The 27,758-nt window shown below is 41.7% G+C and overlaps 1 protein-coding gene across 4 annotated transcripts in view; it reads left to right on the top strand.

Moving 5' to 3' along the window:
- The window catches only part of TTN (titin), a 236,211-nt gene that overhangs the window by 53,005 nt on the left and 155,448 nt on the right, over positions 1 to 27,758 (top strand). For 3 of the 4 annotated variants that reach the window (XM_041473526.1, XM_041473525.1, XM_041473524.1), the window contains exons 44-73: positions 1,261 to 1,539; positions 2,708 to 3,271; positions 11,227 to 11,508; positions 12,106 to 12,384; positions 12,491 to 12,772; positions 13,281 to 13,559; positions 13,684 to 13,971; positions 14,178 to 14,456; positions 14,554 to 14,832; positions 14,934 to 15,212; positions 15,314 to 15,601; positions 15,733 to 16,020; positions 16,904 to 17,185; positions 17,906 to 18,184; positions 18,300 to 18,581; positions 18,733 to 19,011; positions 19,135 to 19,422; positions 19,641 to 19,919; positions 20,024 to 20,302; positions 20,380 to 20,658; positions 20,803 to 21,090; positions 21,254 to 21,541; positions 23,906 to 24,187; positions 24,452 to 24,730; positions 24,841 to 25,122; positions 25,241 to 25,519; positions 26,006 to 26,293; positions 26,440 to 26,718; positions 26,805 to 27,083; positions 27,182 to 27,460. In XM_041473526.1, the coding sequence (XP_041329460.1) occupies positions 1,261 to 1,539; positions 2,708 to 3,271; positions 11,227 to 11,508; positions 12,106 to 12,384; positions 12,491 to 12,772; positions 13,281 to 13,559; positions 13,684 to 13,971; positions 14,178 to 14,456; positions 14,554 to 14,832; positions 14,934 to 15,212; positions 15,314 to 15,601; positions 15,733 to 16,020; positions 16,904 to 17,185; positions 17,906 to 18,184; positions 18,300 to 18,581; positions 18,733 to 19,011; positions 19,135 to 19,422; positions 19,641 to 19,919; positions 20,024 to 20,302; positions 20,380 to 20,658; positions 20,803 to 21,090; positions 21,254 to 21,541; positions 23,906 to 24,187; positions 24,452 to 24,730; positions 24,841 to 25,122; positions 25,241 to 25,519; positions 26,006 to 26,293; positions 26,440 to 26,718; positions 26,805 to 27,083; positions 27,182 to 27,460 (8,736 nt within the window). Of the gene's footprint in view, positions 1 to 1,260; positions 1,540 to 2,707; positions 3,272 to 3,709; positions 3,992 to 4,103; positions 4,383 to 4,742; positions 5,022 to 5,117; positions 5,397 to 5,519; positions 5,808 to 5,919; positions 6,199 to 6,298; positions 6,581 to 6,687; positions 6,967 to 7,081; positions 7,361 to 7,454; positions 7,734 to 7,852; positions 8,141 to 8,239; positions 8,519 to 8,680; positions 8,963 to 9,080; positions 9,360 to 9,501; positions 9,781 to 9,874; positions 10,154 to 10,268; positions 10,557 to 10,740; positions 11,020 to 11,226; positions 11,509 to 12,105; positions 12,385 to 12,490; positions 12,773 to 13,280; positions 13,560 to 13,683; positions 13,972 to 14,177; positions 14,457 to 14,553; positions 14,833 to 14,933; positions 15,213 to 15,313; positions 15,602 to 15,732; positions 16,021 to 16,903; positions 17,186 to 17,905; positions 18,185 to 18,299; positions 18,582 to 18,732; positions 19,012 to 19,134; positions 19,423 to 19,640; positions 19,920 to 20,023; positions 20,303 to 20,379; positions 20,659 to 20,802; positions 21,091 to 21,253; positions 21,542 to 23,905; positions 24,188 to 24,451; positions 24,731 to 24,840; positions 25,123 to 25,240; positions 25,520 to 26,005; positions 26,294 to 26,439; positions 26,719 to 26,804; positions 27,084 to 27,181; positions 27,461 to 27,758 lie in introns of all 4 variants that reach the window. The other variant, XM_041473527.1, reaches the window with a different exon arrangement.

Below are 27,758 nucleotides of genomic sequence, written 5' to 3'. Positions count from 1 at the left end.
TCAGGAGAATCCTATGATGAAATCTTTGAGCTGGATCTCCAGCAGGCTGAGAGGACTATGGAGGCAGAAATACAACTGGAACACCCTTTGTCTGCGCAAGTAATCAAGGCTGAGCATGGTCTAATCAAGGATGTGGGTGCAGCTGTAGCCACTGCTTATGTAGCCTCTGCAGATGGTCTTACAGAGACACCCACAGAAATACTGAAAAGAAAAGAGAAAATGGAAGAAAAATGCGAGGAAGAGGGCAGAGAGGGTCTGGAAACTAGAGGCCTGGAAAGTAGAGCAGGAAAGCAAGAGGATGAGGGCAAAGAAGGTTATCCCATCATACACAGCAAACTGGTTGACACTGTTGTGGAGGAAGAGGAGAGTGTCAGGCTGGTGTCTGTCATAACAAATGTCAGAGAGGTGAACTGGTACTTTGAGGGTAAACTGGTTTCTTCAGGGAACAAATTCAAGTGTTTGCAAGATCAGGACACATACACACTAGTAATAAGCAAAGTGTGCGGGGAGATTCACCAAGGAGAGTACACCTGTGAGGCGCTGAATCAAGGTGGAAAAAGAGCAACAGCAGCAAAACTCACAGTTGTTAAAAGAGGTTGGATTATGGGGATAAAATAATCTTTTTAATGCACTGCTCTACTAATGAACCTCCCCTACTATGTGCATCTTTGGACAGAGATACAATATTAATACCATCATTCCACTAATCAGAGGGTCCGCTTTCTCTCTGGATTGATGGTCTCCTTTTACCACATTGCAAGGTCTCTCACTTCCATTACCCCAGTCTTTGGTCAGGAACTTTTTTGTTTCATTGCACTAGCATGTTCAGGACAAGGCTGTATCTCAATCCCAACCATTTCTCCTATTATTGCCAGAGAAGTGGATCTACTCTTCCCATTTTGCTCACTGCTGCACCCTCTCTCACTCCTTAGAGTCATTGCACTTCTCATTCACGCCACAATTTCTCACAAGTCCAGAATAGATTACTATATATTTTTATCCTATTGCTATTGTGCATTGCTATGTCACTTTGTTTTTCCAGTATCACCACTGTTTCCTGATGTCATTATGCACTGTCAGACTGTCTGTCCACTGAGTCTAGTACTGCTTTCATTTCTTACAGATATTTTTTCTTTTACAGTCACTTTATGTGAATTGCAAGTATGTCACTTTTTTTTTTTTTTTTTTTTTCCAGTCAGTCACTTAATTTCAGAAAGTCAGCAGGCAATGTTTTGAGTTACTCTCTGCTTCTAATTTCAGTTGCACCGATCCTGAGGAGGAGGCTTGAACCCTTGGAAGTGGCTGTAAATCATGTGGCCAAGTTTACCTGTGAGGTGGAGATGGCTCCCAATGTCAAGTTCCAGTGGTACAAAGCCGGACGAGAGATATATGATGGGGACAAATACTCCATTCGCACCTCCAACTACCTCTCCACACTGGAGATCCCGAGGCCTCAAGTTGTTGACTGTGGGGAATATAGCTGTAAGGCTTCCAACCAGCATGGCAGTGTAAGCTCCACAGCTGTTTTAACAGTAACTGGTAAGTACAGACATTCAAACACTTCTCCTTTTCCATAAAATACCTTGGTGTATTATAATGCTTTCACTGCTCTACTTGCACATGTTTATGGTAGCAATCTTGGTTGCCATCATAATACATAATCCATACCTAATTATGGCAGGCACAAGCATAGAAAAGGAATAACTTTTGAGAATGCTGCTTTTGGGGGCTTTCTGTATGAAGAGACGGGAATCAATGAGAAAATGCTTCAGAGGGAAAGAAAGAAGGGGGAAAGAGAGCAGGAAGAAACAGCATGGGATTGCTTTGTGAATTCATTCTTGAAGAAGGTTTATTTCACAAGAAACACTTTTAAATCTGATTTCTTGATGTAATAGTCACTGTGTGATTATCCTAGCACCCTAAATTTATTCTGCAACTAAACTTGCGACGCACGTTATGCAGATGTGAATTTCAAAAGAAACACTTTTAAATCTGATTTCTTGATGTAATAGTCACTGTGTGATTATCCTAGCACCCTAAATTTATCCTGCAACTATACTTGCGATGCAGGTTATGCAGATCTGCATACCTGAACATCTTTGTGCAGTGGCCAAAGGGGAACTCTGTGACTGGGGAAATAGATCTTCTTAAATAAAAGGGGTTTAAAAGGTTTAAATTTGCAAATCTTTTGTCTACTGAGAGCTATACAGTGGAGTTTTTTCTTTAAAGAAAGAAACAAACAAAAAACCATCATCTTTTGGGGGTTTCTTTTATGATGGCTCTTTTTACTCTGACTTTTCTCTTTCTGGGAGGAGTCCTTATATGTCTTTGCTAAGTGCTAGGTGCTAGAGACTAGAAAAAGGTGCATGAATAGTGAAATGTATGCAAACTTGCCCATCTTGAGAGAACAGTGAGCAAATATGTCAGTCTTGAGGGAGGAATTTAGGGCTTTTAGTTTATTTTCCTTTAGTTCATAAATTGCTCCAGAGATTCAAAATGCCTTCAAGCTCTGGAGCAATACATAGACTGAAGAAGTACAAAGCCAAAAGCCAAAATTTATCATCTTTAGCACCTCTTATCTCCTTCACTGCTGTTTTCTTTTGCTTAAGAGTATTCAGTGATAAGCTGGCCTCTCTTGCTCTTTGTCTCTGGCAAATGTGGCTCAGTTCCTCACCTCTTGATAACACTGAACCCCTTTGTTTTGCAGAGGCATTTCCGCCAACGTTTCTTACCAGACCTGAACCTATTACTACTTTTGTTGGCAAAAGTGCCAAGTTCCTGTGTACTGTTTCGGGCACTCCAGTCATTGACATCACCTGGCAGAAAGATGGAACAACTATTTCACCTTCAGACCACCACAAGATCTCCAAAGTGGAAAATAAACATGCTTTAGAAATTTCCCTTCTTACCACTAGTGACAGAGGGGTTTACACTTGCAAAGCTTCCAACAAGTTTGGGGCTGATATTTGCCAGACTGAAATGGTCATTATAGACAAGCCCCACTTCATTAAAGATTTGCAGTCAGTACAGTCAGCAGTTAATAAAAAAATACGCCTTGAATGTCAGGTAGATGAAGATAGGAAAGTAACTGTAGGGTGGACAAAGGATGGAAACAAAATCCCTCCAGGCAAAGACTATAAGATTTACTTTGAAGACAAAATAGCCTCACTTGAGATTCCTCTGGCTAAGGTCAAGGACTCAGGCCACTATGTGTGTACTGCTTCAAATGAGGCAGGAAGCAGCTCCTCTTCTGCCAGCGTCACAGTCAGAGGTAAGATAGTTCTATGCCCCTTTACCTTTCATCTTCTTGGGTTCCCCATTTCTGCTTTCACAGGCAAAAGACTTCTTTGGGCTGAAATTACGCTGTGAATTCTTCTCAGACCTGCCACCTGGTCCATTCCCTGTAAAGTCTTTTCCCCTGCTGCCTTACAGTGCACCATGTGTTACTTCAATATTTCTTACACCAGAGGAAATCAAGAATTGCTCCTGCCTGCAGGGGAGAGATGGATGAAGAAGGAAAGCAAAACCACAGAAACTGCAGCTCAGCAAAGATTATGCTGATCTCTTGTGAAGCTGTATTTTGTTCTTGCTCTGGGAAGAAATCTTTCATAGCTTTATGTTACAGCTTTCTTTCCTTTCCCCCCTTTCCTCTTCCCCTTCCCCTTTTTACTGTCTTTTCCCCTCTCTTCCCTTTTCTTCCCATTTTCAGAACCGCCATCCTTTGTGAAGAAGGTCGATCCATCTTATTTACTGACCCCAGGAGACTCTGCACGCCTTCAATGCAAAATCAAAGGATCTCCTGAAATCCAGGTTACTTGGTTCAAGAACAATAAGGAAATCCATGAAAGTAACACACACAGGATGTCCTTTGTCAATTCTGTGGCTGTGTTAGATATTTTGGAAATGAAAGTTGATGACACTGGGACCTACTCATGTGAAGCTGTCAACGAGGTTGGAAGTGACAGTTGCACCACAGAAGTGGTTGTCAAAGGTCTGTCCTTCTTGCTGCTGCCAGTCACATTCTTGAGAAAAACCTTCCTTCCTTTTTTTTTTTTTTTTTTTTTTTGGCATGGTTGACTAATTCTTTCTTACTACTTTTATAGAGCCTCCATCTTTCATCCGAACACTTGAACCTGCAGAGCTAGTGAAGGGAACAAACCCCATTCTTCAGTGTGAGGTTGCTGGCACTGGACCCTTTGAAATTAGCTGGTACAAAGACAAGAAGCAGATTCGCAGTAGTAAAAAATACAGGCTGACCTCTCAGAAGGCTGTTATTTCTTTGGAGGTCTCCTCATTTAATAGTGCGGATGTTGGTGAATACGAGTGTGTGATAGCTAATGAAGTCGGGAAGTGCATGTGCAGTGCCACATACATCTTGAAAGGTCAGTGGGAGAGAGAAAACTCCATTTCCTGAAGGGATTGGCAAAAACCTCTTATTTCATAAAATATCTTTTCTTTGGATTTGTGGGAGGCTGGGGAGACTGGGGACAAGAATATCTTCTTCTCTTAAAACTCTGTGTGTATCTTATCTGGCATCAAACCTGTGAATTTGAAGAACATTGAGATTAATGGGCCATTAGCTCCAAGCTGGAGAAAGCGCTTTGCCAACTTGCCTGCTCTTTTGCTGAATTGTGACATGTACTGCACATACTGTCTTGCAAAACTGTCTTTAAGTAGCAGATTTTATGTGATGATGTAATAGTAGATGAGTATTTTTTTCTTGTCTCTCTTCTTTGAACTAGAACCACCATCTTTTGTTAAGAAAATCGAAAATGTGACAGCTCTGGCTGGAGATAGTGTTACATTACAGGCTGTGGTGAAAGGGTCAGAGCCTATTTCTGTGACATGGATGAAGGGCAAAGACATTATTAAAGATGATAACAATGTGAGAGTGACATTTGATCATGGTCTAGCAACACTGCAAATCACCGGAGTCCAGCTGAGCTCTGGTGGCAAATACACCTGCGTGGCTGAGAATGATGCAGGAAGTCAGTCCTGCTTTGGTGAACTAGCAGTGAAAGGTCAGTGGAGAAGTGCTGTGATCCCTGCAGTCTCCCACCTGAGAGGAGGAGAAATTTCCTTTTGTCCTTAACACCAGTTGTTTAATTCTGTTGTAGAACCTGCCAAAATAATTGAAAAAGCTGAAATGATCCAGGTTACAGCTGGGGAGCCAGCTGTTTTGGAGTACACTGTCACAGGCACTCCAGAGCTGAAAACCAAATGGTTCAAAGATGGAAGGCCACTACCTGCCAGCAAAAAATACAGGATCAGCTTCAAAAATAACATTGCCCAGCTCAAGTTTTATGCCACTGAAATGCAGGACAGTGGTGAATACACCTTTGAGATATCCAATGATGTGGGCTTCAGCTCTTGTACTACCAGCTTCACTGTGCTAGGTTGGTACTGCCTCTTTGCAGAGAGCCCTGTTGCTCTGCTCTGTGCCTAACAGAGCCAGAAGCAGAACAGTACTCCTGTTTTGCTCATGAATTTCTTTCTGTCATTTTTTTCACTCTCAACAGATCGCACTCTCCCTCCATTCTTTACTAAACCACTGAAGAATATTGACAGCATCATTAGCGCCTCGTGCCGCCTAGACTGCAAAATTTCAGGCTCTCTCCCAATGACTGTCTCATGGTTTAAGCAGGATATTGAGATCACTTCAAGTGCCAAGTATACAGTACACTTTGCAGAAGGCTCAGCATCTCTGGAAATAAAACACCTAGATGCAAATGATGCTGGGGTCTACATTTGCAGAGCCAGAAACTCTGCTGGTAGCAAAGAGAGCAGTAGCACTTTGTTTATAAAAGGTTTGGCAATTTGTTTCACTTTTCTTGGAATTTTGCTTATCTTGTGATACTTTTCTTTCCCAAAATACAAGCCCTCTCTTACTCTGCATTTTTTCCTTTCGACACAATCCAGAGCCGCCCAGCTTCACTGTAGAACCAGAGTCTCAAGATGTATTGCCTGCATCAACTGTACATTTCAAAGGAATGTTTAAAGGCACAACACCACTGACAGTGAAATGGTTTAAAGGTGATACTGAGCTGGTGACAGGAGGAGCCTGCTACATTATGACAGAAGCATTAGCAAGTTACTTGGAGCTTTATGCAGTCAAACCGACTGACTCTGGAAAATACACCTGCAAAGTCTCCAACGTAGCTGGTTCAGTAACATGCAGTGCAAACTTATTTGTGAAAGGTTTGCGTTCTTACTCTTATTTAAAAGTCTAGCTGCTGGATGAACACAGCAGCACTCTTTCTTGTGTTCTTTGTCCTGAACACTCTTCTTAAATCCACAGAACCTGCTGCCTTTAAGGAGAAGCTAGAGCCGACTCATCTCATAAAGAAAGGTGGATACGCTGAACTGACCTGTGAAGTCACTGGTACTCCTGAGATTAAAATCACATGGTTCAAGGATGATAGAGAACTAAAAGAGAGTGACAAATACAGGATATCTTTTGCAAAATCTTTGGCAATACTCCGTGTTTCAGAGGTTGATACTGAAGACAGTGGGGAATACATTTGCGAAGCCAAAAATGACGCTGGAAAAGATATCTGCAGTAGTGTTGTTACAGTCAAAGGTGTGTGTGACATCCAGCCACACAGTTTGTATCTTTAGACTCAGTACAGTGGTACCGGCTTCAAAAGTATGATTAATGCAAATTGCACTTTCTTTTTCACACTGTAGAGTCACCTTATTTTAGCAAGGAGTTTCAATCCATGGAAGTCTTGAAGGATTCTGATGTGGTTTTGGAGTGTGAGGTGCTTGGCACGCCTCCCTTTGAAGTGTTCTGGGTGAAAGATGATAAACCCGTGCGGAGCAGTAAGAAGCACAGAATTAGCATTGAGAAATCTTTGATTAGCCTCCACGTTTTCAGGTTTGATGCTTCTGATGTTGGGGAGTATCAGTGTAGAGTAACAAATGATGTTGGGAGCTGCCTCTGCCGTTCAGAGGTCACACTGAAAGGTTAGTGCAAGGTGCAGAACACCACTAGAATGCTTTTATCACAGTGTGGTTTTCTATGCCACACTGTTTGTTACACACTAGACTTGTACTTACATGCCCACTTTCTTCCTGCCAGAGCCTCCGCAGTTTTTGAAGAAGATAGAAAACATTAGCTCCCTTCGAGGGGGAACGGTTGTGTTTCAGGCTGCTATTAAAGGTTCCTTGCCCATCACTGTGTCCTGGTTGAAAGACAATGATGAAGTGATTGAAGACAACAATATCAAAATGACCTTTGTGAACAATGTTGCCACTCTTATGGTGAGATCTATTGAGCTGAAACATGATGGGAAATATTTCTGTCAGGCTAAAAATGAGGCAGGAATTCAGAGGTGTTCTGCTCTGCTGACTGTCAAAGGTTGGTCTTACCCTGAAGGCTTGCAATGATCTGGGACAGTTCCCTTGTGGTTTTCACAGATGTACTTAACACTCTATTTCCTTGTTTACAACAGAACCTGCTACAATTGTGGACAAGGCTGTGTCAATAGATGTGACTGAGGGAGACCCAGCAACCTTGCAGTGTAAATTTTCAGGAACAAAACCTATTACAGCCAAATGGTTCAAAGATGGCAAGGAACTGACATTGGGCCCAAAATACAAGATCAGTGTTACAGATACTGTCTCAGTCTTAAAGGTGCTTTATGCAGATAAGAAAGACAGTGGAGAATACATTTTTGAGGTTCAAAATGACGTTGGGAGCAGTAGCTGTTCTGCCAGCATAAATGTCCTAGGTGTGTATGGGCTTTCTCTTATTGTTGCTTTGAGATACCAAATCTTTTCTCCTGAGCTGACATCTGCCACAATCACGGTTGAATTTTTATATTTTGTCTTTTTACTCTGTCTTGGATAGATCTCATTATACCACCTAAATTCACCAAAAAACTCAAGAAAATGGACAGCATTAAGGGGTCTTTTGTCCACCTGGAGTGCATAGTGTCTGGTTCGCATCCTATAAGTATTCAGTGGTATAAGGATGGCCAAGAAATAACAGCAAGTGAAAAGCACAAATACTCTTTCCATGATAATACTGCATTTCTGGAAATAAATAAACTGGAAGGCACAGACAGTGGCTCTTACACTTGTGAAGCAACAAATAAAGCAGGAAGCAGCCAGTGCAGCGGGTTCTTAACAGTAAAAGGTTTGAGTTCCTTCTTTGTCTTCTGTTAGGTCTCTCATACATAGCTTTGGATTTCCCCATCTCAGAGTAATCCCCTTTCTTCCTTTTTGCATGTTATAGAGCCGCCATATTTTGTGGAAAAACCCCAGTCTCAAGAGGTTGTGCCCAATGCTAGGGTTCAGTTCAAAGCACTGGTGAAAGGGTCTACTCCTCTGCAGATAAAGTGGTTTAAAGACAGCCAGGAGCTCCTCTCTGGAGCCAGTCGATCTGTCTGGAAGGATGACACTTCTAGTGTTCTGGAGCTCTTCTCAGCCAGGACATCTGATTCTGGGAGCTACACTTGTCAGATAAGCAATGACGTGGGGACTGCAACCTGCAAAGCAACTCTGTTTGTAAAAGGTGTGCAACCCAATTTTCTAATTTCTTTTGTTCTGATTTTTCTGTGCAGTTTTGGTGGGAAGGGGAGAAAGCCTTTTAGCCTTTTTTTTTCTTTAAATTCTGGGGGGTTTTTATTTCTACCTTGAATATTATAAAACCTCGACTTCTCTGTCCATCTTCTAGAGCCCCCCAGATTTATTCAGATGCCAACTTCTGTACTAGCTTTGCGTGAAGGACAGTCCACCACTTTTGAGTGCCAGGTAGTAGGCACGCCAGAGATCCACATTACATGGTACCTGGATGGAATTGAAGTGACTGATCAAGCTAAGTACGGAATCTCCTTCATAGATGGTTTAGCCACTTTGAGAGTCACTCAAGCCAGAGTGGCAGATAGTGGGATTTATGTTTGTGAAGCCCACAATGATGCAGGTAGTGAGAGCTGCAGCGTCGAGCTGAAAGTAAAAGGTTGGTTTTGAGCATCTTGTCATCTCTGCCACATATCTGGGGTGAGGAAGTAGAAGATACTTCTTCTCCCCTCAAAACTATTTGAGGTTATTATCTACTTTCCCCTCATTCTTTATAGAGCCTCCAACCTTTGTTCGGGAGTTGCGTCCCACCGAGGTAGTGAAGGGCTCAGAGGCCACACTAGAGTGTGAGGTGACTGGTACCCCTCCATTTGAGGTCAAGTGGCTGAAGAACAACAAGGAGATGTTCAGCAGCAAGAAATATGCCATCTCCACCAAAGAATCAGTGTTTACTCTTAATGTGACTAACTGCGACGTCTCGGATGTTGGTGAATATCAGTGTATTATATCAAATGAAGGTGGGAGCTGTTCTTGCAGCACAAGACTCAGCTTAAAAGGTCAGTCCTCTAGGAAGCACACCTCAAACATTATATGCCCCAGCTAAAGTGTAGCAAGTGGAATTACTTTATATGATCTCTCTTTCTCCTCTTCCCTTTCCATGACTTCTCTTCCAAACAACAAACAATACTCACACCGCAGAACCACCATCCTTCGTCAAGAAGCTGGAGAACGTCACTAGCATTTTGAAAGGTGATGCATTCTTTCAGTGTGTCGTAGCAGGCGCCCAACCCCTATCTGTGTCATGGATAAAAGATGAGAAAATACTAGAAGATGATGAGCACCACCACATTACCTTCGAGAACAGGGTAGCCACACTGAAGCTTACTAATGTTGACCTCAGCCACAGAGGGAGATACACCTGTCAGGCAAAGAACGAATCTGGCATGGAGAAGTGTTTTGCTTTGCTTTTTGTACAAGGTGTGTACAAGGTGTAGCCTTGATGAGTACTTGGAAAGTCACTTCCCTACCTACGTAGCTAACTGTTGTAATTTTTATACTCTTTATACCTCAGAGCCTGCACAGATCATAGAAAAGGCTAAGTCACTTAAAGTCACTGAAAAAGACCCTGTGACTTTGGAGTGTACTGTGGCTGGAACACCAGAGCTCCGAATAAGATGGTACAAAGATGGCAAGCAGCTCCTGCCCAGCAGATACTACACAATGAGCTTTGAAAACAATGTGGCCAGTTTCAGGATTGAACCTGTATCAAAGGAGGATAGTGGCACATACAGTTTTAAGGTTGAAAATGACTTTGGAAGTAGCACCTGTGAAGCTGTTCTGACTGTGCTAGGTTTGTATTGCCAATCCATCAAGGAGGGAATGAAAAATAATCTCCATGAAGGATAAGCAAGAAGTTAACTAGTGTGTTTTTGCTATTTTTTTTTTTTTTTTTTTGTGTTGCGCAGATCAATCAATTCCTCCTGTATTTATCAAAAAGCTAGCCAAAAAGGATACCATTCTGGGATCTTCTATCCAAATGGAGTGTAAAGTCTCTGGGTCACTCCCAATTGTTGCAAAATGGTTTAAGGATGGAAAAGAGATAACTGACAGTGCAAAATATAGAAGCCTGTGCCATGAGAACACTATGTCACTCGAGATTGCTAACCTAGAGCTGGCAGACAGTGCAAATTACACATGCAGTGTCTCTAATGTTGCTGGAAATGATTCTTGCAGTGCTGTCCTGACTGTGAAAGGTTTGAAACTCTTTTACTACTTCTTATCTATGTTAAATGCTGGGAAAATACCTTAAATCTTATGCTAACACTCTTATACATCTTAATGTTAACACTGGAAACTTGGTCTCCATGCTTGCCTCACTGATTTTCTTCATTCTTAGACATTTCTGATGTAACTGTGTCTTTTTCTTAAAAACTGCAGAGCCACCAAGCTTCTTAGTAAAACCTGAAAGCCAGCAAGCTATACCAGATTCCACAGTGGAGTTTAAGGCCACACTGAAAGGAACACCACCCTTTACAGTAAAGTGGTTCAAAGAAGACTTAGAACTCATATCTGGTCCAACTTGTTTCATTGGGATTGAAGGTTCAACTGGGTTCTTAACCCTCTATTCAGTGGATTCTTCTAGGAGTGGGCACTACACTTGCCATGTTTCAAATGACGTTGGCAGTGACTCTTGCACTACAACACTGTTGGTAACAGGTGTGCACTCTTTCTTGTTGTGTTGTTATCTTTTTGTCTCCTCCTTCTGCTTTCTTTTTGCCAAGCCCACCTTGGTGATCTTTGATACACTGGCAAGTGAATTCCCTACCCTGTGTTTGCGACCCACCTTGTTTGGCTCTTTTCCCACCATTTTCTCACCAGTATTTGCTCAGACCTTCCTGACCCCACTTTTTTTTGGTTTTTTAGAACCCCCCAAGTTTGCTAAGAAGCTAGAGGCAACAAAAGTAGTCAAGCAGGGTGATTCAGCCCGGCTTGAGTGCAAAGTAAGTGGATCTCCAGAGATGAAAGTAGTGTGGTTCAGAAATGACCATGAAATTGTTGCCAGTGAAAAATTCCGGACATCATTCATTGACTCTGTGGCAGTGCTTGAAATGAACCATCTCAGCACTGATGAGAGCGGTGACTACATCTGTGAAGCTCACAACCCTGCCGGCAAGGCCAGTTGTAGCACCAAAGTCACAGTGAAAGGTTAGCTGTCCTCTTGTTTTCCAGCTGCATCCTATTTTTCCCCTGGTGGCTGTATCCCTTAGAAATACACAGGAACATGATATTAATTTATTTCAGGACTGTCCTGTTCTTCATGTCATGTTTGTTTCTTGATGCCCCCTCATCTTCTCTGCCAGTGTCTAAACAAGAGAGATGATGTTCTTAATGCAGATGAATACTAAGCTAGTTTTTCCCCAGTTCTATAATTTTAATATCCAAGAGAATTCATAGTGGGAATTGCTATATCAAGAAGCTGAAATACGAAGAGAAAGAACAGACACAAACTGACTAGTGTCAGTTTTACACCCTGTATGGGAGATGACTACGAGCTAAATGAGACCTGTACCCTCTCTGGCAAAGGTCACCCCTCTGTTTACCTTTTCTAAAGAGGAACTAAGGGCTCTTAATGCTCACCTTTGTGCAAGCTCATTTCATATTGTGCCCAGAAAAAGAGGGAAGTCTTGCCCATTCTGTAGATATTCTCAGCAGTCCCATTTTCCAGAAGCTGGTATCTGTAGACTCTTTGTTGATCAAAGAGCTTCAGACTACTTTCTAAATGTTCCTTTCTTCCCTTGTTAGAACCTCCTGTCTTTAGCAGGAAGCCTTCTCCAGTAGACATTATCAGAGGATCTGAGGTTAGCCTGGAATGTGAGATTTCAGGAACACCTCCATTTGACGTTGCCTGGTACAAAGACAGGAGACAAATCCGCAGCAGTAAGAAGTACAAGGTTACAGCCAAAAACTACCACACAAGCGTTCACATTCTTAATGTCGAAGCTGCAGATGTTGGTGAATATCAGTGCAAAGCACAGAACGATGTAGGAAGTGACACTTGTATTTGCACTGTGAAGCTGAAAGGTAAAGTACTGGTACATGTGTCTTCTGCAACGCTCCCAGGGGTGCTGCATTGCTCTTCTTTGCAGAAGCACTGTGAGTATTTACTATAACTGTATTTCTTCTTCAGAACCACCAAAATTCTTGACTAAAATAAACAGCATGACTGTTGTGGTTGGTGAACCAGTAGAGTTACAAGCAAGAGTGGAGGGCTCCCAGCCAATTTCTGTGCAGTGGCTTAAAGACAAAGAGGAAATTATCAGAGAAAGTGAGACCACAAAGATCACATTTATGGAAAATATTGCAACTTTGCAATTTGTGCGCACAGAGACCAGCAGTGCTGGAAAATATACCTGTCAGATCAGAAATGATGCTGGAAGTCGCGAGTGTATGGCTACCTTAACTATTCTAGGTGGGTGAAAAGCACCAATTAATGGAAGTTTCTTTTTAAAGTTAGAAACTTGGTCATTTATTATCAGCTGTATACTTTACTTATGCCTCTGAGTTCAAAACAAACAAAACAGAATCCTTCTCTCCCCAACAAGCAGAAGTCAGGTTCCATATTTCCAGTAGTCTAGCAATACAGTTGGAAGGAACCGCTCTTTATTTCTGTCACGTCTTCTGCTCGTGCCTGCTCTGAGAGGGAGATTAAAATATTTTATATTTTAAATGAAAATATACTTTAAAATTATTTAAAATATTTAAAAGTATTTTTACTTAGTTTTGGAAAGCATCTGGAATTTGCAGTTTAGAGTAACAGAAAGGATGGAAAAAACAGCTGTAAAAAGCTCCACACCCCCATGAATCAAAATTTTCTTAGTATAAAATGTGTAAGCCCCATCTCATAGTGCTGTAATACTTACAGCTAATACTTATCAAATCCTGTTTTAACCATATATGTTACCCATCTCTCCTTCCAGAGCCTGCAGTCATTGTAGAGAAAGCAGAGCCAATGAAAGTTACAATAGGAGATGCCTGTACTTTGGAATGCAAAGTAGCAGGCACACCACAGCTTTCCACTGGGTGGTTCAAGGATGGCAAAGAACTGACCAGCAGCCAAAAATACAGAATCACTTTCCTCAATAATGTATCTACACTTAAAATTATGGATGCAGAAAAGGAAGATGGTGGATTGTACACTTTTGCTGTGCAAAACGACGTGGGGAAAAGCAGTTGTACGGCATCGGTTGATGTTTTAGGTTGGTTGGATAACTTGTCTTCTGTCTTTTACAAAAGCTTTTTTTTTGGCCATTCTCTATCCTTTATTCCGTTCCTTTACTCATTTTCTCTCTAACTGTGGATTTATTATGTTTTCTTATGCAGACCGAATCATTCCTCCTTCTTTCACAAGAAAACTAAAGGACATCCCTTGTGTTCTGGGTTCCTCAGCACTGCTGGAATGTAAAGTGTCAGGTTCACCTCCTATTTCTGTTGCCTGGTTCCAAAATGGACTTAAGCTAGTCAGTGGAGAAAAACATCAAATGTCCTTTTCAGATAACCTATGTATTTTAGAAGTTAATTCACTGAGCCACTCAGATACTGGCACTTACACCTGCAAAGCTACCAACACAGCTGGCTCAGATGAATGCAGTGCTGTATTGACTGTACAAGGTGGGTATATGATGGTCAGAAAGCTCTCTGAGCTATTCTTTTCTCTTTCTCTCTTGAAATTATCTGCAGTCTTTTGTAAATATTCTTGGGGAAAATTATTGACAGAAAAATAAAGATTTTGCTCTTTATCTTCAGTAGGTGTGTAGAAATACCAGAGCTATGCTGCAGCAATTTGTCTTATCTCTCTTTTTCTTTTGTGTATTTAGAACCACCTTCTTTTGAGAGGACCCCAGAGCCTCTGGATGTATTGCCAGGCACAAGCATCACTTTCACATGTGTTGTCAGAGGAACCCCTCCTTTTAAGGTTAACTGGTTTAGAGGGGCCAATGAACTTGTGCCAGGGGACAAATGCAATATCTACTTGGAGGAGTCCGTTGTGGAGCTTGAGTTATTTGATGTAACTCCTCCCCAAAGCGGAGAGTACACTTGTCTAGTGACTAATGATGCTGGCAGGGTAAATTGTACAACACACCTCACAGTAAAAGGTTTGTAAAGATGATGTCTCTCCATTTACCTTAAATTATTGTTTCCTTCTCTCCATTTGGCATGTTGTGCTCAACATTTGTGACTTACTTTCATTAGAGCCAGCTGTCTTTGTAAAGAAACTGAGTGATCAGTATGTGGAGCCTGGCAAGCCCATCATCCTAGAGGGCACTTACACAGGCAGCCTGCCCATCTCTGTGACATGGAAGAAGAATGGCCACACCATCACACAATCTCAGAAGTGTAGCATCACCACCACAGAGAAATCCTGCATCCTAGAAATACTTGACAGCACCAAAGAAGATGCAGGAGAATACACTTGCCATGTTGAAAATGAGGCAGGAAGAGATGTTTGTGAGGCTGTAGTCTCTACCCTAGGTGTGTGCTCCCTTTGCTTCTTTTCCTTGCCTTTTTTTCAAGTGTATGCTTTTCAAAACCTGGCACACAATAAGCCTGTCTAATTGCTTCTCTTTTTTTAGAACCTCCCTACTTTGTTACACACTTGGAACCTCTTGAGGTGTCAGTTGGGTCTTACACAACATTGCAATGCCACATTGCTGGAACACCAGAAATTACTGTGTCTTGGTACAAAGGTGATACAAAACTCAGGTCTACTCCTGAGTATAAAGTGTTCTTTAAAGACAATGTTGCTACACTTATCTTCAACAAAGTGGCTAGCAGCGACAGTGGAGAATATATCTGCAAGGCAGAAAACAGTGTAGGAACTGCATCTACAAAGACTCTCTTAACAGTTCAAGGTGATGATTTTATACTAGCTTGCTAAAACTCTTTTTGTCTTGCAAAATTATGAAAAAGTTGCTCCCTGGGGTGTATTTATCCTTTACTTGCTTTCTTCCAGAACGCAAACAACCACCTTCCTTTGCAAGAAAATTAAAGGACATCGAGCACCCTGCTGGTTTACCCCTTAAGCTTATGTGTCGGCTCAATGGCTCAGAACCCATTACTGTCACTTGGCACAAAGATGGAGTGCTGCTAAAGGATGACCACAATGTGCACACATCCTTTGTAGATAATGTTGCAGTACTGCAACTGGTGCGAACCGAGATGAATCATACTGGGCAGTACTCCTGCACAGCCACCAATTCGGTGGGCACTGCCACCTCAAGTGCTAGGCTCACAGTGGCAGGTGTGTTGGCTTATAAAACTTTTACTTGGATCACAGGTTCCTCCCTCTATTTCATGCATGTGATGGTATCTGTGTGTTAGATTAGCTTTTTTCTGAGGTATGAGTATTACATGGCTTTCTTGTGTTTCTAGAACCCAAGCAAGCGCCTGTCTTCGACATCAAACCACAATCTATTGACGTGCCTTTTGGAGAAAGTGCTGATTTTGAATGCCATGTTACGGGAGCGCAGCCAATACACATAACGTGGTCCAAGGATGGCCGGGAGATCCGAACTGGAGGAAATTTCAATATTACATTCACAGCCAACACAGCTCACCTTCGAGTGCTCAGAGTGGGTAAAGGAGACTCTGGCCAATATACTTGCCAAGCTAGCAATGAAGCTGGGAAAGACTTCTGCTCAGCCCAACTCAGTGTCAAAGGTATTAAGTCACCTTTGTTTGTGCATTTTCTTTTACTTGGGTAAAGCGATCTCTTTGTCTTTGATCTTCTACCATTTCTATAGAAAGTACCATTTCATATCTAGAAAGTAGCTTTCCAGACTGCAGACATAAATCATGTAATGACCTTCTCCCATCATACTGTGTAACTGCAAAAATCTTGTGTCTGCAAAATCTCGAAGGAGAAAGGTACCTGTGTGAACCTGTTTCTATGGAGAGTTGAACTCGCACTGCTTTTTACTTTAATAACTATAATCACTGTGGTAGTCACTCATAGCAATTGCTATATGGAAAATTATTAGTAAATACAGCTTTACCTTTCATTTGTTGGCCTGCAACAAAATTAGGTGACACTTTCAAATTTGATAAAGATTTCAGTTGGAGTTCTGAGTTGTTGATTTAATCTAGACTGTGAATCACCTAATTTCTTACTGCAGAAATATACTTTAAAGATGTCTAAGCAAGTGAAACAATCCCTACCGTGTTTCCGTTGCTCCCAGGGATGAAGGGGTTGTCAGATCTTTCATGTTGGCCTGGGAACTCTGTTACTTGTTACGACTCAAAGGTAACAGCAAAATTTTAATTGGGTACACAATTCTTTGTGTATCTTTTACGGCTTCAACTGTCTGATGCAGCAGGGTCCAAAGCTTGCAGAACACACTTTTAGTTGTTGTCTTTGCCTTCTTTTCCTCATCTTCTGTATTCCCTTGAAAAGAAACTGGTTGAGGATGCAGTCATCTTCTGTAACAATTTTATTTTTGTGCTGTAGTACTCTTGTGCCTCCCGGAACTCTTGCTCAGTGTTGTAGATTTCACATGGCAAACAGGTAGGTTGTCATTTTCTACATACTTATTCTGTCCTGCAGAACCTCCCAAGTTCGTCAAGAAGCCTGAAGCTTTGCGATTCGTGAAGCAGGGAGACACAATTCAGCTTGAATGTAAAATCAGTGGCACACCAGAGATCAGAATCGTGTGGTACAAAAATGATCAGGCACTCCAGGCAGGCGACAGGCTGCACATGTCCTTCGTAGACTCTGTGGCAATGCTGACCATCTTGGGTGCCACTGCTGAAGATGCTGGGGACTACATCTGTGAAGCCCACAACTCTGCAGGCACAGCCAGCTGCAGCACTTCAGTCACAGTGAAAGGTTAGCACAAGCTCCAAACTCCACCAGAATCCCTGGCTGCCAGACCTGCTCCCAGATGCACTGCTGCTGCAGCAACTGGTGCCTGCTGGGCCAGTGTCTCTCCAGCTGCTCTTGCATTTAAGTGCTGATGCGTTTAGGCAGCAGAGATCAGGCAGGAAATAGTGATGGGTGTTGAGCACTGTGCAGTCATTCCCTTGCCTCCCCATTTAAGTCAGTTGCAGGATGAACAAGGCAAGCTTTTCAGATCACAACAGAAGCATGGACTAGGTGGAGCACCAGCCATGGTGAGGAAGCTGGGAATGGTTTTCAGCCATCCCTCTGCCTCCTTTTTATACACAGTGATACTGACAGGAAGGAAATTTAAGAAGGAAGAGGAGGCTGTGTAGCTGAGCTTCACTGACTGTAGCTTTCATGACTAGAAAGAGTGGGGGGAAAGATGGAATGTAAGATGGAATGTCACCCTAGAGTACAGGGAGAGTGGCTTTTGGGGAAGGACACTGAGCACTGATTCCAAACAGGTGCAGAAGTATCACATTTTCTGCCCTGTGGACTCTGAGTGCTGGGATTTTTTTTAGAGGAGAGGCTACATATTTAAAAGCTAAATATGTGTTTACAATATAAGCGTAGGCTCCCTTCCTGAATATGTTGCTTCCTGCTACTATCCAGAAACCCACCCAGCAAAGGAAGCTCACACATTATGATGTGATTCTTTTTTTATAGAACCACCTGTTTTTAGCAAGGTGCCAAGCCCCGTGGACACTCTTAAAGGCTCAGATGTTATCCTTCAGTGCGAGATAGCAGGGACCCCACCCTTTGAGGTGGCTTGGTTCAAGGACCGGAGGCAGGTCAGGAGCAGCAAGAAGTTCAAGGTGACAGCAAAGCACTCCATTGCCAGTCTTCATATTCTCAATTTGGAATCTCAAGATACTGGAGAATATCAATGCAAAGCTATGAATGAGGTGGGAAGCGACACTTGCACCTGCCCAGTGAAATTCAAAGGTTTGTATGCTAGAGGATCAACATCACTGCCCTCTTTTCTTGATCTCCTGCCTGTCCCTCTTCCAAGCAAGCATGTGTGATTAACTGTTCTCTGCCTCCTTGTTTTTGCTATCAGAACCTCCACGATTTGCCAAGAAGCTGAGTGACACGGCAATCTTCATCGGGGAGCCAACTGCCCTGCAGGCAGTAGTGGAAGGATCCCCACCAATTTCTGTTGTCTGGCTCAAGGATAAGGGTGAAGTTATTAGGGAGAGTGAAAATGTTCAAATGTGGTTTATGGACAACATTGCAACTCTTGAGATTGCCAGTGCAGAGGGAACTGACGTTGGAAAGTACATCTGTCAGATCAAAAATGATGCTGGCATGCGGGAGTGCTCTGCCTTTTTACAGGTCCTAGGTGGGTATAGCCTACTCCACTGTAGGTGGTACTGTGTCTTACAGCTTGCACAGCTGGCTCTAGCAGCCTTTGCCTTCTGCTTACACCCTGTGCTCACTGGTTTGTGAGTAGATTTCAATGTGACACACAGACCCCTCCCTTCCTATTTCAGAACCAGCAGTCATCTTAGAGAAGACGGAGCCGATCACAGTAATGGCCGGCAATCCTTTTACCTTGGAGTGCAAAGTAGGAGGAACACCTGAGCTTATCACCAAGTGGTACAAAGACGGCAGAGAACTAAAGAGTGACCGCAAATACCAAATTTCCTTTTTCAACAATATATCCACTTTGAAAGTCTTTTCTGCAGACAGGGGAGACAGGGGCTTGTATACTTTTGAGGTGCACAATGAAGTGGGGGACAGCAGCTGCACATCTTCGGTTGATGTTTCAGGTCAGCTCTATGTCTTTATTGTTCACTCTTGTCTTTAAAGAAAGCTTTTATTTTTTCCCCTTTTCTTGCCCTTGAATGAAACCTCAACACTTGTCTTCCTGTTCTTCTTCCTGTCCTACTTAGATCGCCTCGTTCCTCCTTCATTCTCAAGAAAATTAAAGGAGACAAATGGGGTGCTTGGATCCTCTGTGCTGCTGGAGTGCAAAGTGTCTGGCACAGCTCCCATATCTGTGTCTTGGTTTCAAGATGGGAATGAGATTGTTAGTGGAGAAAAACATGAAATCTCATTCTTAGATAATGTTTGTGCTTTGAAGTTGAATGCCCTGGATGTCACAGATACAGGGTCTTATACATGTGTGGCAGCCAACGTGGCTGGATCTGATGAATGCAGTGCCTTCTTGACTGTACAAGGTCAGTGGAAGGATACTGCCATGCCTTCAACAAAAATCTTCTTCCCTCTTCTCTTTCTTTTCTCTGGTTTCCTGTGGTTTCTTTTTCATGGTTTGTTTAGTTTCGGGGGCTTTTTGCCATGGTTTCTTTTATTTTTTCTTTTTGACTCAAGCCTGCTCATTCTCCTCCCCACAGAGACCCTCCTATTAACATCTTTCACTTCTTTGCATGATCCTTAGAACCACCTTCTTTTGTGAAGACACCTGATCCCCAGGAAGTTTTGCCTGGATCAAATGTGACATTCACCAGCTACATCAAGGGCAGTACTCCCTTCAAAGTGACCTGGTTCCGAGGCATCAGGGAGCTGGTGCCAGACAGCAACTGCTCCATCTCTCTCCATGAGTCTGTGGCACAGCTGCAGCTGTACAACGTGGAGCCAGGCCACAGTGGGGACTATGCCTGTGTGGTCACAAATGATGCTGGCAGTGCCTCATGTACAACACAGCTCTTTGTGAAAGGTGTGTTTGGGTGTGTGCATGAATGCACAGTTATCTTCGTTCACTCCCTGCCTGCAGCTCTTCCACGTCTGTCCCTCTTACTATTGATTCATACCTCCCCACAGAGCCTGCAGTCTTTGTGAAGAAATTAAGTGATTTCAGTGTGGAGCAGGGGAAGTCCATTGTGCTGGAAAGCAGCTACATTGGCACTCCTCCCATCTCTGTCACATGGAAAAGAAATGGGATGCCCATTGCTCAGTCTCAACGCTGCACTGTTACAACTACTGAAAAATCTGGCATCCTTGAAATCTTCAACAGCACAAAGAATGATGAAGGCGAATATACCTGTGAGGTGGCAAATGAGGCGGGTGGGGATGTTTGCCACAGCCTTGTCTCTATCTTAGGTATTCATCACCCCTGATCCCCCTAATGCACCCCAGTGATGCTCTGCCTCTGCTCACCACGTTCTCTCCTTCCCTAGAACCACCTTATTTTGTCACGCACCTGGACCGTGTGGAGGTGAAGGTTGGCGAGCCTTTGACCTTAAAATGCCAGATTGGCGGTTCACCAGAAATCAAGGTGTCCTGGTACAAAGATGACACCAAACTCAGATCAACACAGGCTTACAAAATGCACTTCAAGAACAATGTGGCAACACTGGCATTCTCTGCTGTAGAGGATAGCAACATTGGAGAATATATCTGCAAAGCAGAAAATAGCATTGGCTTTGCCACCTCCACAGCTTTGCTTGTTGTTAAAGGTGATGGGCCAAAAGCCACTCTTTTGTGGGGTAGTTTGTAGGAACTCTTTGTTGTTTACAGAAAGGGGGTTTTATTAATTTCAAAGATAATTAATTCAAGGTTGGCTCTTACTGATAGTAGTGGTTATTATTTTTTTTTTGCAGAACGTCAACTTCCCCCTACATTCACCAGAAAACTTAAAGATATTCAGGAGGTGGTTGGTGCCCCGGTGACATTTGACTGCCGCATAACTGGCTCAGAGCCTATCCAGGTGTCTTGGTACAAGGATGGGGCTCTCTTAAGTGACACTGATAACATGCAATCAGCCTTCTTAAATAATGTTGCAACTTTACAGATCTTAGAAACTAGTATGGATTACTGTGGCCAATATACTTGCTCAGCCCAAAATGCTCTGGGGACTGCCTCTTCCAGTGCCAAACTTCTCCTTACAGGTTTGTAGATGACACTTTAATGAAAATCTTTTGTACATCTTTGCTCTTTTACTTCTCCACCCTTTTTTCCCACTCTGCCCATTGTATGGTGGCCAAGGGACAATGGGCAAGGCATGGTGAGGCAGGCTTGGTGGTGAGCTCTGCCATGCTTTCCTCTTTGCAGAACACCTGCGACCTCCCTTCTTTGACATCAAGCCGCTATCTATCGATGTGGCACTAGGGGAAAGCGCAACCTTTAAGTGCCACGTGACTGGTTCTGCTCCCATGAGGATTACTTGGACCAGAGACAACAGAGAGATTCGTCCAGGTGGCAACTACAAAATGACATTGGTGGAAAACACAGCCAGCTTGACAGTCCTAAAAGTTGGTAAAGGGGATGCCGGACTCTACACATGTACTGCCAGCAACAGTGTTGGAAAGGACGCATGTGCAGCTCAGCTGGCTGTACAAGGTACTCCTGTGGGCTCTAGTGTTTATGGGGTTTTCTTTGCAAGGCAGACACCTGGAAAACACATTCTGACCTGAATGCAGACATGTGTGCAACTAACAATTTTTACAAGAGGTTACTCTGAGATGTCTTATTTCCCTTAAATGTTATTGTAATACTTAAATACTTACTCATATTTCTTCTGCTTTGGTATTGTACCTGATTTTTCTTCTAAAAGGGATTCTTCCTTTGAAACATTAACTCTTACTACTTTGTTGGGCCTTTTTGAATGGCTCCGTTGGACAGAAAAATCTGTCTTTCTAAAGTCTTTCTGCAGCAGTGACAGTCACTAGGTTGCCCAGGGCAGGGAAAGGAAACTGAGAGAAATTCAGTTCACTTATGAGGCTTAAAGGTATTTTTACTGTATGTGCAGCTCCTACAAATAGCTTTGCTCTTTCACAGACTGAAAACATTGAAAATTGCTCTTCTAAACAGCAAAGCTGGGGGATCTGAGAGCACATTTGGTGACAAATATCCTGTCGCCCACCCAACACTTCACCTCTCCTTATAGTGTGTGGATCTAAAAGTAAAATCTAAATTTATGAATGGCTTAGACTGTCTTGGTGCAAGTGACACATGTATATTAGTGCAATTTCCTCAATGTAGGTGGAAACATATTTATAGCTGTTCCGGATAATTCAATTTTACTGATTTTGTAAAAGAAGAAATGTAACATACAAAATGCATTGAAAGACTGTAGCAAGAAATCAAACCTCTTTAAAAGATCTAAAGTTTCTTTCCACCACAATAATTCTGTTTATTATCAATTATATAATTGCTAATAGCTTTATTTTAACACCATTACCATTTGTAAAATGATCCCAGCTGACCTTATTTTTTTTTTTTTAACTCTTCAAGTCTTTCTTTGTAAAATCCTGAGGAGTATTTTTTTTTTTTTTTTATCCTGAATTTACTGACACTTCTTAGTGTTGTGCAGTTTCCCCAAGGCTGTAAAATTAGTGATGTTGATTGTTTTCAAGCAATTTCTATACAACTTACACCGTCAATCTTTTTGGGTGCACTGATTTGCATGTGTTTCATTTGAGCATATGCTGTTTCACTTCTATGACATGCAGCCTTTTGTTTGTAGAATTAAGATCTTTCTTTTAAATGACCTTGAAAACCTCACAGCTTTTTATTAACTTTCTCACTCTAGCATCTAATGTTCCCAATCTGTAGTTTTAATAATTGCTTTGTGTTCTAGAACTGCTTTACATCATAAATATATACCTTACTAATGTGTATACCCTCATTTTTTGAAAGAAGTGGAATCAGTGTGTGACTACTCAGCAGCTGTTAGTATGCAGATAGATAATCAGCTCTTTCTCAAAGTGAAATCCAATAGTAAATTGCTAAGGTTCCAAGAGTCTTGATGTTAACAAATCATCATTTCTGTTTTTAGAAACTCAGGAAGTTTTGTTTCTAACAACACAGGATGTTCTGCCACTGTCCCACAGATTGAAATAATCCAAAATTAATTAGATATTCTTCCTACACTTTACAGCCACACAAAGAGGCACTTCATCCTGTTTTGCAGAGAGATGTTTGTTGTGCCCACATTAGCACCTCTTGGTTTTACTAGTTACAGCTTTGATCTATGAGCATTCAGTTCTTGTGATTCTAATCATCTAGATGGTACTTTTGATTAAAAGTATCAAACTTTCACTCCTTTCCCTTCCTTATGGAACAAAATGTAGCCATCTGTTTTACTTTTCAGTCACAGGACATTTAACACCAAGTCTATAAAACCAGCCATCTCATAATTCTCCTCAGCATGATTATTTCTAAGCTCTTTTGTTTGCTACCTAAGCTCCTTAACTTTGATTCCTTATGTGCAACTTTATGTTTTGCATTAAATCTGTGAGGGGTTATAATGCAGATACATTCATTGACTGCATTAATTATTAATCACAGGATATAAAGCAATTGCTATAATACTTAACATAAATGCTTTTAATAACATTTTTTTTGGCTGAACAGTTGGATTCTTGCATTTGCATCAGGCTTTTTGATTACACATATATAACAAGAGCATATTTTGTAAAGAAAACTACGCATATCAACTAATCTCTAGTGAATACATACAAGGAGAGGTAAAGTGGGTCAGCAAACTAAGGAGAAACTCACTGAAATGCATATGGAAAACTTGTTTTCTTCTTAATCTGCATTTTGGACCAACTTGAAATAATCTAAAAAAATTTCAGAGCAATTGCAAAATCAGAAGTTTTGCTTAAGTCCCTAAACTCTACAGTTTCAGTTACACATCTCCCTGCTTATTCAAACAATTAGTGCAGTCTAAAGCATCATCTCTCCTTTTTGGCTTTCCAGAACCACCAAGGTTTATAAAGAAACTAGACTCCTCAAAACTTGTGAAAGAGCACGATTCCACAACGTATGAATGCAAGATAGGTGGATCTCCAGAAATCAAAGTCACCTGGTACAAAGGTGAAACTGAAATCCATCCCAGTGAAAAATACAGAATGTCCTTTGTGGATTCAGTAGCAGTCATTGAAATGCACAATCTCAGTGTTGAAGACAGTGGTGACTACACTTGTGAAGCTCGGAATCCAGCGGGTAGTGCAAGCACCAGTACTGCACTGAGAGTAAAAGGTCAGAATCTCAGCTCTTGCCTTCTCTTTCTAAGATTAAGGGTCCTCCTTTAGGAAAAGCTCTTAAATCCCACTTTCTTTTGTCAGAGGCCAAAACTTACCTGAGTAGATGGCAAACCTCTTGTCTGTTTTTGATCTCTGTGGCAGCTCTTTCTTACCTATTGTCTTTGCTATTTAGCATCAGAAGAGTTACTTCAATCTTCTGTCTTCTTTAATCTCTTTTGCTTAAATAACACAAACAATAACTCTTTTTTCTTTTTTCCAGCACCCCCTATTTTTACCAAGAAGCCCCATCCAGTTGAGACCTTGAAAGGGTCTGATATTCATCTGGAGTGTGAGCTTCAGGGCACTCCTCCATTCCAGATTTCATGGTATAAAGACAAACGAGAAATTCGGAGCAGCAAGAAGTATAAGGTCATGTCTGAGAATTACATAGCTAGTCTTCACATTCTCAGTGTGGATACTGCAGATGTTGGTGACTATCACTGTAAGGCTGTAAATGATGTAGGAAGTGACTCCTGTATTGGCTCTGTAACACTAAGAGGTTTGTACAAAGATTGGCATCTTCTTGGCATTTCTTTGTTCCTGAAATTCTTCTCCTACTTTTCTGCTCCTGGCAGGGTTCTTTACTGTTAAATATCTTCTCTTAAATAGCACCACCAACCTTTGTGAAGAAGCTGAGTGATCTCACTGTCGTAGTTGGGGAGTCAATTGAACTGCAGGCTGCAGTACAAGGATCACAGCCCATTTCTGTTCTGTGGTTAAAAGACAAAGGAGAAATCATCAGAGAAAGTGATAATCTTTGGATCTCCTACTCAGAAAACATTGCAAGTCTGCAGATTGGAAATGCAGAAGCAACAAATGCTGGGAAATACATTTGTCAGATAAAAAATGATGCTGGAGTTCAGGAATGTTTTGCCATGCTGAAAGTGCTAGGTTGGTAGCATGAGATAAAAAACACAATGTGTTTTAAGATGCTTTGAAACTTAAATTTTAATCATAATAATAGCTATTTCATTGTCCTAAAAGTTTTCTGACTTGCATTTCATTGCAGAACCTGCAGTCATTGTAGAGAAGCCAGGCCCAGTCAAAGTTACAGCTGGAGATTCTTGTACTCTGGAATGCACAGTAGATGGCACACCAGAGCTTACTGCTAGGTGGTTTAAGGATGGCAATGAACTGTCCACTGACCATAAATATAAAATCAGTTTCTTCAACAAAGTATCTGGACTTAAGATCCTCAATGCAACACTAGAAGACAGTGGAGAATATACCTTTGAGGTGAAAAACAGTGTTGGTAAAAGCAGCTGCACAGCTTCAGTGCATGTTTCAGGTTAGTTGACTATTCATTCTGAGTCACCTCTGATCCTTTAGTTCCTCTACAAAGCCTTCAGATAGCAAAGTGGTTGTTGTGATTGGCAACCTAAGAGAGTTGTACAATCTTAGGAGTACTTGGCATGCCACTTTGACAGGCATCAAGGATAGATGCCTACCTAAAATCTGAGGGGCAGGAGTTATTGAAAGGACTCGATTTCTTCAGCTTTAATCTTACATATTATCTTCAACAGCTGGTGTAATTTTTTTTCTTATGAAAAAGAATAGAAAAAACAAAAGTTGTTCCTCAAAGATTATAATTGAAAGTTCCAGCATATCCTTAACCATTTACTATTTTAGAAATACTTAGCTGTTTCAGAGTATATTGCCAAAGCAGATACAGGAAAAGGTCACTACTTTTATTATGCACAGAGAACTTCCTGCATTTAAGAACCCTGTATGGTAATTTCTACATATTTTTTTTTTTATTTTGAAACAAATGCAGATCGTATTATACCTCCTTCTTTCACAAGAAAACTGAAAGAAACTTACGGTCAGCTGGGTGCTTCTGCTGTACTGGAGTGCAAAGTTTATGGGTCACCACCCATTCTGGTTTCCTGGTTTCATGATGGACAAGAGATTACCAGTGGAGAGAAGTATCAGGCTACTCTTACAGACAATACCTGTTCTCTGAAAGTGAATGGACTTCAGGAGTCTGATATGGGAACTTATTTGTGCACTGCTACTAATGTAGCTGGGTCTGATGAATGCAGCGCATTTTTGAGTGTTATAGGTCAGTATCAGTAAGAAGCCAGAAACAGAGCCAAATTTCTTTTCAGAAAGAGTTAATTTTTTCTTTGTTGAGTATTTCTGATCACTGTGATCTTCAAAAGAAGTTCAAATGTACTTATTTTCTGTCTGTTTTATTTGTGTGCTTAGAACCACCATCTTTTGTGAAGAAGCCTGAACCACTGGATGTTTTATCTGGGGCAAACATAACCTTTACTAGTATCATAAAAGGTTCCCCTCCACTGGAAGTTAAATGGTTCAGAGGCAGTGTTGAGCTAGTACCAGGAGCCAGATGCAATATCACCTTGCAAGATTCAGTTGCAGAACTGGAGCTGTTTGATGTACATCCACTTGAGAGTGGAGACTACACCTGCCAAGTCTCTAACGAGGCAGGGAAAATTTCTTGCACAACACATCTTTTTGTCAAAGGTTTGTGCAAACTACTGCTTCTTATGCTTCTTAAAGATGATCTCTTGTCTTTATTTAATTTTTTTTCTTCCTGTTGTTCGTTATAGAACCAGCCAAATTTGTGAAGAAGGTTAATGATTTAAGTGTAGAGAAAGGGAAAAATTTAATCTTGGAATGCACATATATGGGTACACCACCAATTTCAGTGACATGGAAGAAAAATGGAGTGAAAATAATGCACTCTGAAAAGTGTAGCATCACCACTACAGACACATCTGCCATACTGGAAATCCCTAACAGCAAACTAGAAGATCAAGGGCAATATTCTTGTCATATTGAAAATGATTCTGGGAAAGATACTTGTCATGGTACAATCACAATACTAGGTGCGTCAAGCCAGCAGCAGTTCAACAAGTGTTATTTGAACTACTAATGGTCATCATGCAATATCTTTGTATGCTAATGGTGTGTCTTTGTCCTTCAGAACCACCTTACTTCATTACACCCTTGGAGCCAGTGCAGGTGACTGTTGGGGATTCTGCATCCTTACAGTGCCAGGTTGCTGGAACACCAGAAATGATTGTGTCCTGGTACAAAGGTGATACAAAGCTGAGAGGAACTGCAACTGTGAAAATGCACTTTAGGAACCAAATTGCTACTCTGGTTTTCAGCCAGGTAGACAGTAGTGACAGTGGGGAATACATCTGCAAAGTAGAAAACTCTGTTGGGGAGGCTTCTTCATCATCTTTGCTCACAGTTCAAGGTGAATATTTCAATTTTAAATATAGGGAAATGGCCTATTTTTCTTAAGTATGCTTTGCTATTTCAGAAAACAATAATTGCCTCTACGTCGTAAAACACTTTACTGTTTCTTGACATGTAAGGTAACCTGTGGTACTTTCTTCTACTAACAAAAGCCTAACAGTAAAGCTAATTGAAATACAACACTTAATGACCACAGCTCTTCTGCGGCGTTACAAGCCTCTGTATCTTCCATCCCTGTTCAGGATATTGCTTTGATTGTTTCCAGTATTAGCAATCCTGAGGCTCATTGGCTCTAA

The sequence above is a fragment of the Pyrgilauda ruficollis genome, unplaced genomic scaffold (assembly GCF_017590135.1).
Source record: "Pyrgilauda ruficollis isolate IOZ18807 unplaced genomic scaffold, ASM1759013v1 scaffold3, whole genome shotgun sequence".
Classification (NCBI taxonomy): Eukaryota; Metazoa; Chordata; class Aves; order Passeriformes; family Passeridae; genus Pyrgilauda; species Pyrgilauda ruficollis.
This window is presented reverse-complemented; position numbering and strand designations above follow the sequence as displayed.